General features: G+C 50.9%; 2 protein-coding genes across 5 annotated transcripts in view; one reads left to right on the forward strand and one right to left on the reverse strand.

The window, feature by feature from the left end:
• MKRN2 (makorin ring finger protein 2) overlaps positions 1-4594 on the forward strand; it is a 28087-nt gene extending 23493 nt beyond the window's left edge. The window contains exons 7-8 of the mRNA XM_032411968.1: positions 2800-2944; positions 3121-4594. Of these exons, the coding sequence (XP_032267859.1) occupies positions 2800-2944; positions 3121-3258 (283 nt within the window). The 3' untranslated portion in view covers positions 3259-4594. The remainder of the gene's footprint in view (positions 1-2799; positions 2945-3120) is intronic.
• A 517-nt stretch (positions 4595-5111) lies between these two features.
• RAF1 (Raf-1 proto-oncogene, serine/threonine kinase) overlaps positions 5112-12401 on the reverse strand; it is a 75137-nt gene continuing 67847 nt past the window's right edge. For all 4 annotated transcript variants that reach the window (XM_032411959.1, XM_032411960.1, XM_032411962.1 and 1 more), the window contains 7 exons: positions 10252-10336; positions 9312-9488; positions 7769-7815; positions 6453-6571; positions 5974-6105; positions 5730-5864; positions 5112-5536 (listed from right to left, as the gene is read on the reverse strand). In XM_032411959.1, coding sequence (XP_032267850.1) covers positions 5393-5536; positions 5730-5864; positions 5974-6105; positions 6453-6571; positions 7769-7815; positions 9312-9488; positions 10252-10336 — 839 coding nt within the window. In that variant the 3' untranslated portion in view covers positions 5112-5392. The remainder of the gene's footprint in view (positions 5537-5729; positions 5865-5973; positions 6106-6452; positions 6572-7768; positions 7816-9311; positions 9489-10251; positions 10337-12401) is intronic.

Here is a 12401-nt window from a genome sequence, read left to right on the forward strand (position 1 = left end):
CTGATTCTTTGTATGTTGAATCATTTTGAATCGTAGCCTAGACACTGCCAGTGTTATCTTGTCCAGATTCTGGATTCTCTTAAGTCAAACAATAAAGCGTTGATGTTTTTATATGCAGGTAAAGTCTTTAAATTTTAGCTCTTGGGCAGCAGTTCGAATCTGTTTGGTTTCTTATCCTCAGCTAAGTGGCTGTGAGCTTTTGCTGCACTGATGTCCGGGCCAGCCCTTTGGGCTGAATTAATACATAGTATTTGGAGTTCTCCCTCTCGTGCCCTTCTCTGCGGGGACTGCTCGGGGACTGCTTCCCCGCTTTCCAGTGGGTGCTTCCCTCCGAACCCTGTTGGTCCTTCAGGCCAGGGAGACTGCGGATTTGCCCCTGAAGTTTTAGACACCTGACTTTGGCTTGCTCTAGGCTAAAAGCTATTTTTTCTGAGAAAGATAACTCCCTTCTTGCCATTCTGTTCTTCCCAGTGTCTAATTTCTTGAGGAATCCTCCTGCTGTTCATTCTCCAGTGCCTTCGGGTCTTTTAAAAATTGGTATTGCTAGTTAACTGCCGGAGGGTCAGCTCTGGGAGAAGAGTGCTTGGCCGTACTAAAGGGCACTGCATGTCACCTTTTTTAATGGTTCCTTGAGATTGCCTGTGAGCAGTTAATAAAGGCTTAATACTTTCCTGGTTTACCCGGTCCCCTCCTGCATGTGGTGAAATGTGTCCACCAGAGGGCAGGAGTGGCAAGGCAGAGGGGCCAGCCTGTAGGAAGCAGCTATGCTGGCGTGGTCTGGAAATTCTCATGTTCTTTCTGTTTGGGTCTTTCCTGGCCTTAGTTTTCATTGATGATGGTGCTTTTAGGCATTTCACACACATTTAATGCACGCCTACTTTGGGCTAGGCGCTTTCAAGCTAAGCACCAGTGGGGGACATAAAGTACAGATTAGTAAGATAATTTCAAGGGAAATTGCAAAAGGGCAATTACGATCCATGTTTTCTGGTGACAAATTCTTCCGGAGAGGCCCAAGCCACATGTCCCAACAGAGAAAGCACTTGGATCCACCTGGGAGCATCAGGGAAAGCAGCACGGGGACCCTGAGCCATGAAGCATGAACAGCTGTGTGTGTGTGTTGGGAGTGAGGGGGAATGGAATGGCTTGGGTGCAGAATGGTACAGATGTTGTGTGTGGGGAGCAGTGGGAGTGGCCCTGGGGTTAAACGAGGTGTGTGGAAGGATGTGGTAGGACCTACAGGATAGACTGGAGTGAAATCTAAGGGGGCAGAATAAGTGACACACTTCGGCAGGCTCCCCAGTCATAGTGTGAAGAGGGTGGAAGCTGGTGGGAAGGCCAATTAAGAAATGACTGTGGCAGGCGGGTAGCCGAGGACAGTACCCACGTGGCTTCAGCAGTGTGGGGACGGAAGGGACGGGGTGACTGGGGAGGTGCTCTGTAAGCAGGAGTTAACAGTCGCATGGGAGAGCTGAGAACAAGGAGGCAGTCTGCGCGCACCGGAGGCTTTTGTCCTTGGTGACCAGGTAAGGCTGGGGAAGGAAAAAGCAGTTATTTGGGAGGCAGGACTAGCGAATGATTTCTTGAACCTGTTGAAGTTTATTAAAGCCAGTGTCCAGCAGTCTGGTGAGACCTCCCCGCTTGAGCAGTCATTTGAAGGTCTGCTCAGAGCCTTGGGTGGAGGCCATGACGGGTGGACACACACAGCTCTGCTTGGACCCACTCCCCAGCAGGCGCCAGGGTCAGACCTGGTGGGAGCAGGCGCCCGGGCAAGCACGGCGCTCCTTCCTGCAGTGGACGGTTGTGAGGGAACTTGGTCAGAGCCCCCTCATCACCGGTCTCTGCCATCCACTTGTCTGAGAAGACAGGAAAAACAGTGGCATCAAGGAGTTCCCCCTTCCTTGTCATCTGTCACTGTCACATACCCCAGCTGCCCCTGGTAGCAGCCTGCCCTTTCTGCTGCGATTTGGCTTTCTCGGTGCATCTTCCCTTCCTCAGCACTCCCAGATGCCCTCTTGCCTTCTTGGTCATCGCCACCTCTTCTTCACCATGGGACCATTTACGATTGTAGAAGTCAAATTTCATTTAAGTAAAAAGAAACAGGAATTTTCTAGTTGGTTGTGTTTTTCCTCAGGAGCAGGGGTTAACATAGGGGTCTATGAGTAGAATTTGAAGATAAGCCTAAAAAACACAGCAAAAAGTTAATTTTTTTGCCCTATGTGTTTTATTTTATCCATTTAAAAAACACTGCTCTGAGAAGGGGTCCATAGTTAAGAAGCCCTGCTGTAGATCTAGAGGGTGGAGACCAAGGAAAATTGGAATGAGACCTGTAACTTTGGGCAGCTGCTAATATTCACTGCTTTTCTGTGCCTCCTAAGTCAAGGCTCCCTCTCCCTTGACATCATTGCTGGCCAGGAGGAAGGGAAATTTCCCTGGGTGGGGCTCCTATTGGGACTTCTAGCTGAGGCAAGTAGCCCAGCTCCAGAACCTTGGAGCCCGGACAGCCGGCCCAGAGGAGCTGCCAGGCCTGTGCTCTCCTGAAGGCCTTTTTGGAGCACTGAGAGCTCAAAAGACTGGGAGTCACCCCATGTAGGTTCAATTCTGTGTGAGGCTGCATGTCACCATGGCAGTATGATTCAGCTTGGAAATCAGCATCCTGACCTCGCTGAGCCTCAACTTCCCCACATAGAAAGTAAGGCTCATCTAAGTCTGGCATCGCAGGCAGGGATGGAGGAAGGCCTTGGTTCTTCTGGGCCCCAGGTTCTCCCACCATCCTCCTGACTTTTTCTTTCTACTTTTCAGGAAAAAAGCTTGTAAGTACTTTGAGCAAGGCAAGGGGACCTGCCCATTTGGAAATAAATGCCTTTACCGCCACGCTTATCCTGACGGGCGGCTGGCAGAGCCTGAAAAACCTCGGAAGCAGCTCAGTTCGGAGGGCACCGTGAGGGTAAGGATTTTGCCATCTCTGCCAAGGATACTCACCTGGTGGCATTTCCAGGTACTGCTCCTGGCCCCTTGTCTGATAGCTTTGGCAGCAGGGAATGGGGTAAGCAAAAGAAAAATAAACTGGCCTTCATGTTGCTGTTAATAATAACCAGGCATATCTGCTGGCTGTTTTTGCAGTTCTTTAATTCAGTACGACTCTGGGATTTCATTGAGAATCGAGAAAGCCGGCATGTCCCCAACACTGAAGATGTCGACATGACAGAGCTTGGGGACCTCTTCATGCACCTGTCTGGAGTGGAGTCGTCAGAACCCTGAGGAGTAGACGGTTCCCTCTGCATCTTGGGCTCTGCCGGCCGAGCCTTCCCAAGCTAGGGTGTGCAGAGCTTCCTTTACTGCAACCCGACGTGGCATGTGGCTTGGACTTGATTGGGGTTGTACTTAACCTTGGTCTCATCCCCTCTCCATTATTACAGCCATGGGAGGAGTGAAGGATATAAAATAACCTACTAAGTATATGGAATCGCTACTTTCCTAGTTGCTCTCTTTAGTTGCACCTCAGGCTCCTTAGGGGGACCAGCTAACCAGCCTGGCTCCTGTCCTTCTTGAGCTTTAGCTCCAGCTCCCTAGAAACAGTCACCTTGCAACTGCCCTTAAAGCAGAGTTTTCTTGACAAAGGCTGCTTCACCCCTGTGGGACGATCCCTCTAGCGCATTTCCACTCATGTACTTCGTGTGTCGCCAAAAGCTGTTTCTCGAAAAGCTCCATATAAATCAACGTACAGTGGGGGCACCGACCGCACACCTTAGCATAGAACTCGTAGTGCTCTTCGCGGCCCCGTCAGAGCAGGGGCCCTGTTGCCCGTGTGTTCGGTGAACCGAGTGTGAACCTCCCTCCCTGTACGGGCGGCGGCAGAGGTATAGCCCCTCGTTTCTGGTTGGTGTCGGGGCCACGCGCTCCGGGGAAACACATCCCTGGCTGTCACCTGTGGGCTCTCCTTGGGCTCATGCCCCAAGGGTCATTTTACTGAGGGTTCAGCACACACATGCTCTTACGTGTGCCCCTGCTCAAAGCCACGCATTCAATCTGTAAAGCCTGGCTTTGACTGATTTCAAATTTTGTAAAAAGTTAATGGCACCCAACAAAGTTTCTAGTTCTGACCCAGCAATGGTCCTAAAAAAAACAAGTCCTCTGTCCTAAGTTGTGACTTTAATCGAAGGACCCTAACATTGTGAATCAGAACAAACTCAGCCCAAGCCTGAATTAATCTATTTTTATAAACCGTTATAGATACCAAATATTTTATAAAATGCATTGAAGTGTGGGTAGAAAAAGGTCTGCTCTTACCTGAGTTTAGAGTGCATTTTGCATAATTTTTATAGTTAACTCTTTAGTGAAGGGTGACAGTACAAAGGCTGATTTAGATTCTCTCCCAGCAGAGGCTCTGGGCCCATTTCCTGCTGCTTGAGTTCTTGCTCCAGAGGGATGAACAGATGGGGGAGAGTTCAAGCTGTGAGCTCAGTAGAAGGAAGAAACAGCCATTAAACCTACATTTAATTTATTTTATTAAAATAACATAATTGAGGAACCATCAGATAACTGTATTTTGTCAGGCGCAATAAAAACAAAATTAAAACCCAAATCATCAAGAAAACCTGTATTCCTGGCTTCCTTGCATCCACATGATGTGACTGAAGAGAAAGGCTGGCCCGGTGGCCCCGCCCCACAGGGGCAGCTCCTGGAAGACAGATTCAGTGAGATGGAAGACTGCTCCCTGACAGGGCAGGAGGAGACGGGGAGGGGTGGGCTGAGCGCCTCTTCTGGAAAACCGTCCCAATGCACTGGAGACCTCCAAGGAAAGGAAGTGTCCCCAGAAGTCAAGGTCCATAGTACCAACGCCCCTTCAGGCGGCCGTGGTCTCTTGACAGTCCTGGGCTGTTTGGTGTGTTATGTGCAAAACTACCTGTTTGATGCCACACCACTCTCTCTGAAGAACAGTCCTTCCCTTAAGCATTCCTCCTAGGAGCTGATACCCACATGTCCACGTCAGGGCTGGTTTGTCTGCTACCTTCATTTCCCCTCTGAGTGCTTGTTTTTGCCCTAAAAAAAAAAATACTCATTCAGCCAACAGCTGGGGCCCCAGATCACGGATTGCCATCCGGCAGCCGCGGGCGCATCTGGAGAAGGCTCTCGGCTCAAGAGCATAGGGGCTGCAGGGAGGGCGCAGGACAAATCAGCATTTCCAATGGCTTCCTTCTCCCAGGGCCAGAAAGGGTAGAAAAGAAGGCAACATGAAGTTAAGGCCCTGTGAGTAGTCTAGAAGGTCCTTAGCAGCAGCTTCTCTGAAAATGAGCTCTCTGCCTCCATCAAAGGGGAGCAGAAAGCTGGTGCCTGCTGGTGCCTGCTGACTTCCCTTCCCGCCCCGGCGGCCTGAGTGCAGGTGCAAAGTCCGCTAGAAGACAGGCAGTCGAGGGGACGTGGTCAGTGTGCAGGCGTTGATGTCCTCAGTGTGGGCCGCCCGGTGCAGGGATGGCTCCGAAGCGCTCCGGTTGATCTTCGGCAGAGAGTGTTGGAGCAGCTCGATGGAAGACAGGATCTGCAACGACGCAGTGTCATTAGGTGGCCTTGGTGTCATAGCAGGAGCCGCAGCTTTCGGGGAGGAGCCCAAACGCAGGCCCTTCCCACCCCGCCTGCCGCACCTGGTGGAGACCAGGAGCCCACCTCCCTGCTCATTTCCATTTAGGAACTCCTCCTGGAAGCCGGCCCTGCACCCCTGCGCCAAGTCTTACCTGGGGGAAGAGAGGCCTCTCCTCCTTGACCTTCTTGACGCAGTCGGCCACGAGCCTCTTCATCGCTTTGGGGCAGTTCTTATATAGCTTACTGAGGTCTGGGGAGGCATACCCTCGGCCCACCATAAAGATGATCTACGAGCAAGCACACAGTCGGGGGACTGGGTGGAGGAACAAAGCAGACAGCGGCGGCTCCCACAGCCCCGTCCGGCCCTCGCACGCCAGTCTGCACCAGGGCATGTACCTGATCGCGGTTATTGATGTGGGAGTAAGGAAGCTCCCCCGTCATGAGCTCATAGAGCACAATGCCGTACGAGTAGACATCAGACTGGAAGCTGAACGGGTTGTTATCCTGCATTCGGATCACCTCAGGGGCCTACAGGGACAAAATGCATTCACTCGTCACCATCTGGGCCCCACAGACATCCAGGCGCCAGGCTGTCCCTCCCCCTGGGCAGGAGAGGCCTTCCCTCAGTTCTCCACTCTTCCCCGCTCGGGCTCAGGAAGCCTAGTCTCTGGGACCCAGCCCCTATGCCTCCGCCTGGTTCTGATCACCAGCTCCCGGGAAGCCCACATGTGCCTCAGGCTGTCTGTTGTCACTCAAGGCCTCACTGAGGTATCTGAACGTTGGGGAGACGTCAAACGCTGTAAGTTTGCACACAGACCTCCAGGGCACCCCTTCTGCCCTGCACCCTGCTAGTGGGAGCCTCGCCTCTTTCTCACCATCCACAAGACAGAGCCAGTGGGTTGTTCAACCTGCTGAGAACCGCTCCAGCGCGACTTCACTGTTGCCAAACCAAAATCTCCAATTTTCACCGTCAGGCCTTCATGGAGAAATATATCTCAATGCTTGTTAAGGACTCTGGTTTCAAAAGAATGGTCAAGTTAATTTTGAAACACTTCCCCAAGGTCTTAAGAGCACAGCATCTCTCGGCCTCCTGTCTGTCCCCAGCCTTCTCTGCACTGGTTTGCTTGGATTTCTAAAGTTTTAAAAAGTGCTTCCTCCAGGAGGCACGCAGCCGTTGCTCAGGGTGCCACGTTACTTGGCTCCAGCCAAAAATCAGGCAGTTTCCCCACGCTGCTTCTCCCCGTTTCCACTTCCAGGTGCCAGGTCCCTGGCCTTCTGACCTTCCCATATAACACAGGTGCCTTAAACCCCAAGATTTCTAAGAGCACAGGTTGCCATCTGCAAGGAGCGGGCCTGGCCCGTGATGGCTTACATTTGTTTCTGCCTGCTTTGTGCCCTCAAATGCCTGAAACATGTGAAGAACAAATGGCACATCCCTCACTGAGCACTGTCCTATGAGACTTCTTACTAGAATAGGGACCGCTTGGTGACTTCAAATCAGGACCAAACTCACCTCATTTCTGGATAAAGAAGTCAGGCAGTTTAAGGCCGACTTGGGATCTGCCAATGCCCAGTAACACATACCTCCTTCAAATCTGTGGGCTCTGCTCTCATGATAGGACGTGTCACTCCCAAAAACCCATCACTAAAACGTAGTGGCCCAAATAGGCCACGTCCCACAATCTGACTCAGCCCAACTGTGGCTCCTCTCACTGGCCACGAAGCAGAGTAGGGCCCGTAACGCCATCCCCACTCCTCAGAGGGAGAAAGGCTGCAGGCGGGAGGCACATGGACAAGGGTTAAGTTTCCTGCCCTACAGCACGAAAACAACGTCTTCAGTCCCCTTCTGTAGGAACAGTCTCAGAAAGGGGAAGGGCTGGTTCCAACAGTGACCTCTAAAGAAACCACTTCTGTACATTGAAGTAATGAAACATCTGGCCTGCAGCTACTTTCTGACCAGATACACACTGTCCCACGTGCTGGACATAAACATGAAAGACAAAAGCCCCATCCTTCCAAGTTAAATTTAGTAATGAAGAGCATAATAAAACTTTCAAGCATAACCCAAACATGTATCTCAACTCTTGTGCAAATCTTTCCAAAGTCACTTTTGCTGGGATAAACTAAAAAGTCTCCCTTCCTGTTTTTCTAAATTTAGAACTGAGCAAACGAAACAACCGTCAAAGGATACTGTTGGATTTCATGTCTCTGTGGATGATGTTCTTTGCATGCAAATAGCTGTGAAGGAAAAATAAATCATTAAAAACAGTCTGAGGGACATGGGTAGAAAGCAGCTTCAAATTCTGGCTAGGAAGGAAGCCACCTGAGCGCCTGTCGCCCAGTGCGGGGCTACAGGTGGGGACTGGCCGGGCACCGATGCAGGCTGGACCACATCGTGCCTCACCTGGAAGTGAGACCACAGTGACCGAAGCATCACTTCTACTCAAAAAGTAATTCTGACCACCCAAATGTCCATCCACCAATGGCCGCATGAATAAAGTGTGGCCTACCCGTACTATGAAATACTGTGCAGCTGCAGAAAAGAATGAGGTACTGACACGTCTACAGCATGAACGAACCTCCCAAACCCGTGTTGCTAAGTTGAGCCAGACACAAAAGACCTCATCTTCTTTCTATTTGAGAGAGTGAGTGAACAAGGGGGGGGAGGAACAGAGGGAGGACAAGCAGACTCTGTGTTGAGTGCAGAGCTGGACCCAGGGCTCGATCCCAGGGCCCCGAGTTCATGACCTGAGCTGCAACGAAGAGTCAGACACTCAACCAACGGAGCCACCCAGATGCCCCAAGCTCATCTTCTATCGTGACAAATGTTCTACAATTAGATAGTGGTGACGTGTGCACAACTCTGTGAATGTACTAAAAACCACTAAGTCGTATGCATTTAAAGGGTGAATTTTATAATATGTGGATTATAGCCGTAATTTTTTCTACAAAGTAATTCTATTTTTTTTTTTCTTAAGATTTTATTTGAGATAGAGAGCAGGAACGGGGAGTAGGGACAGAGGGAGAAGAGAAGCAGGCTCCTCGCTAAGCAAGGAGCCTCGATGGGATCATGACCTGAAGGCAGACACTTAACTGCCTGACCCACCCAGGCGCCCCTGGCTAGTTTATTTCTTAAAATGTATAGAATGTAAATTCCGTATGAATTTTAAAAGTAGAATGTTGAGATTTTACATAGCACTTGCAAGCACAGCTGGGGCTATGAGGAATTGCCGCTCTTCCACGTAAGAGGTACCTCAGAGGAGAAGTGTGACTCACACACACACCACATCACACACACCCCTTTCACAGAGAAACGTGCTCAAGCACAGAGACTCAAACGGGTAGTGTTCCGTGCACGTGCTAGGGATGACTTAAGCATTCTCCAAAAGGAAAATGAATTATCCAAAACCAGCCCTTCCTGTGGAACAAGCACACGTGCTGCTGGGCCACGGCTCAGAGCACACATTCCTGCAGAGGCCAGTGCCACGGCTGTCCAAGCAGAAGGTCTGGAGGCCACACTACACTCTTCGGCATCTGGGTGAATTCTGAGGGCAGTGGCTCCAACCTGAATCTAAGCCCCACGGCAGGTGGCCTCAGCCTGGGCGAGGAACCTGGAGTTCTCCCTCCCTCAGCCCACCACTTAGCAGACTTGGCTTTCTCCTAACCCAGGTCCCGATGTAGGGCAAGTTGATGCCTGGACCCCAGACTCTGCAGTCAACAAGCCATCTACTCACTCCATTCCCTGAGCAGTCTGGCGGGCAATGTCAATCAACTGGAACATCTGGAATTTAGTCTCCTGGACATGCAGGTGTTTGTAGAGGCTGCTGCCTTCGCACCACTGGGTCACAATTGCCAGGTTATCCTTCGTCATGTACCCCATGAAGAGCAGGATGTTCACGTGCCGTGTTTTGCTGGAGGGGGTGGGGGGAAGAGAAAAAAGGCCCTGATTCTTCAGTTGCTGCAGAACAGAGAGATCTACTCTGCTTTCCCACTGACGCCGGATCCTATGTGTCCTTGATGCCACCGTGCTTACAATCTGGGTGGCTGGCAAAGCAAACACGCAGGATTGCTGATCATCAAGTTGGTGTTGTGACAAGGAACCACTGTTATTCGCCTCAGTGCTGGCCTTCAGAGAGAGGACACTCTCTCCAATCAACTTGCACTCGTGATTCCTCCCACAGGGGTCATGGGACCCCAGATCTGTGGAATCCACCATTATTCACCTTATTCTTACAAGTCTAAATAATGACTCAAGGACTTAGAAGCTGAAGGTTTTGAAGTCCAGAATAAGGCAAACTGGCCATAAAAAGAGCTCTTGGAAATAAATGCGAAAATAGAACCTGTTTCTCCCTGTCTCAAACCAAAACCCAGAGAAGAACCTGGGCTGTTGAGCGTAGTGTGCCCACAGGCCTGGAGGAGCGGAAGGAGGGTGTGCTCATCACAGGCGGCTTCTAGAGGTGTGACAACCAGGTGAGCTGGAAGAAAACCTTCCACACCCTTTCACTTGTAAGGAAAGAGTTCCAGCCACAGGACTCCGCAGTGAACACTCACTAAGCACCAGTCCCAGCCGTGGGCCCTCAGAGACCCAAGCACATGCCCTGCAGGCCCGTGCCCCACCAGCCGCGCCCACCCCTGCCACTCCGGGGAGGCTGGACGGGCTAGCGCCCTACTCACCGGAGGACAGCCACCTCGTTCCTGAAGGCCTGGAACTGCTCTGGTGTGGGGTCGACAACCTTTAGGATTTTTACTGCAACATCTCCTGCAAATTAGTTTGTAGTCAGTGCAATCAGTTGAATGACCTTATTTTGTTGTTTTTCACATACCCTAGTTTTGAGAAAGATAGTGAATCACTTATTCAGATATCACGTACCTACACATACAGAACAAATACACAAATTTCTAAATTGTTCAAGTGGCTGAAAAAAGCTAAATATGTTATACTACTATCCTTTAAATACCACCACACAGGCCTTGAACAGGTTTGGTTTCAACTCTTCCTATGAAGCCTGGCCTCCCCAGCGGCGAGGTCACACGTCTGAAGGGTCGAAGCCAGGCCTGTGAGGGGGGCAGTGGTGGGCAGACACAGAGGGACCAGCAGACACAGTGTCTTCTGGGCCAGGAGACAGGCCATTTAGCAAGCAGGTGATACCAAACTCAGCAGCCACATTTTTTTTTTCTTTTTTGGTTCCAATGGATTTTTTTTTTTTTAAGATTTTATTTATTTGACAGAGAGAGAGAGCACAAGTAGGCAGAGCAGCAGGCAGAGGGAGAGGGAGAAGCAGGCTCTCTGCTGAGCGAGGAGCTCGCTGCGGGGCTCGATCCCAGGATCCTGGGATCAGGACCTGAGCCAAAGGCAGATGTTTAACCATCTGAGCCACCCAGGCGCCCCTCAGCAGCCACATTTTAGTGAGACCTGAGATGGTGCCTTATACAAATTCAAAGATGATACTGAAATTAAGCTTCTTTGCCTTTAATATCATGAAGCTGTAACCCTAGTGATTCACACCGCCTGCTGACTGTGCCCTGGTACGGCGTGTGTCCTCGCCGGCACGGTCGCCTTCAGGCCTCCTAGCTGCCCTACGACATAAGCACCGTCACGCCACCCTCAGTTCACAAGCAACACAGAAGCTCAGTCCCCGTCCAAGGTCATACAGCCTCAAACCAGAAGTGCTGGAGCCGGGGTCAGAACCCCAGTCCGACTCCAGCGGCTGACCTTCTAACTTCCACACAGACTGCCACACTGCGAGCCTCTTTACATAACCTCAGAAACATCCAGAGACCGAGTCTACTTTATGTGTGCTCCACTTTCTGAAGCGTTTCTATGCTGTATTTAGCAGAGTAATTATAATAAATGACACAAAGCCCTATAAGGACCTCAGATTTTCTTGGCAAATGAATTTTACTAGAACACAGACTTCTGAGGATCAAACAAAGTAGGAGCTGGCTGATGGCACCTCAGAGGTAACAGAATTCCCCCACTTACCAAACACGCCCCCTCGGCAGTGCCCCCTTGCAGCAGCCTCCGTGGGAACATTCCTCACTTCACTTGAGTACTGGTAAAGAGATGGTTCTTAGGACAGGTCCCAAACTGTTGCCCTGTGGTCTCTGGTTTTATCATCTGAAGCTGAAGTCCCCACTTAATAGCAGGAGCTCATCCAATTCACTGGCACATGGATTTACCGAGGGCCCAGAGCTGCCCTCTATCCAGGAAGACAGAGCTGGTAAACCATGCAGCCCCACCTAAAGTTCCTTATGACTGAGTAGGAGGGTAAGAGTCTCCTGCAGAATTGCTCATTCTGGAGCAGTCTGAGCCAAGATGAGAATGCTGGGGGCGGGTGACAGGAGAGTAAATCTGTTTGCAGAGGACGTAGAAAGGTTTTCTGAAACAAACAGGATATAAGCCAAGGGAAGGATTTAACTAAATGGGACAGACTGTCCCAAACTAGATACACCAGGAATAAAGGGAAGGTAAGGGGGATGAAAAAAACATGAGCTATGTTTAGGGAACTCTAGTGTGTGATCTGGGCCCCTGCAGACTAGGACAGAGGCCAGGGAGGAGTCTTGCCCCAAGAGCCTTACATCTGCAGACAAGATACAGGCAACAGCGGTGACACTAGTGACAGAAAGGAGGGCTGGAGCAAGAAACCCCAGGAAGGTGGGCTGGTCTGACATGGCTGAGGGTGGGGCCAGGAAAGGACAATGCTGGTGGCCCAGGCACTAGGCGGGGTTTTAAAGGGATAGGCCAGGGTGGGTAGAGGAAGGCTTGGGGAGATGCTGGATGGGCCCTCAGGAGGGGTTGCTCCTTGGGACCTTTCCTTTTTTAC

The sequence above is a fragment of the Phoca vitulina genome, unplaced genomic scaffold (genome assembly GCF_004348235.1).
Source record: "Phoca vitulina isolate PV1807 unplaced genomic scaffold, GSC_HSeal_1.0 scaffold13, whole genome shotgun sequence".
NCBI classification, from domain to species: Eukaryota; Metazoa; Chordata; class Mammalia; order Carnivora; family Phocidae; genus Phoca; species Phoca vitulina.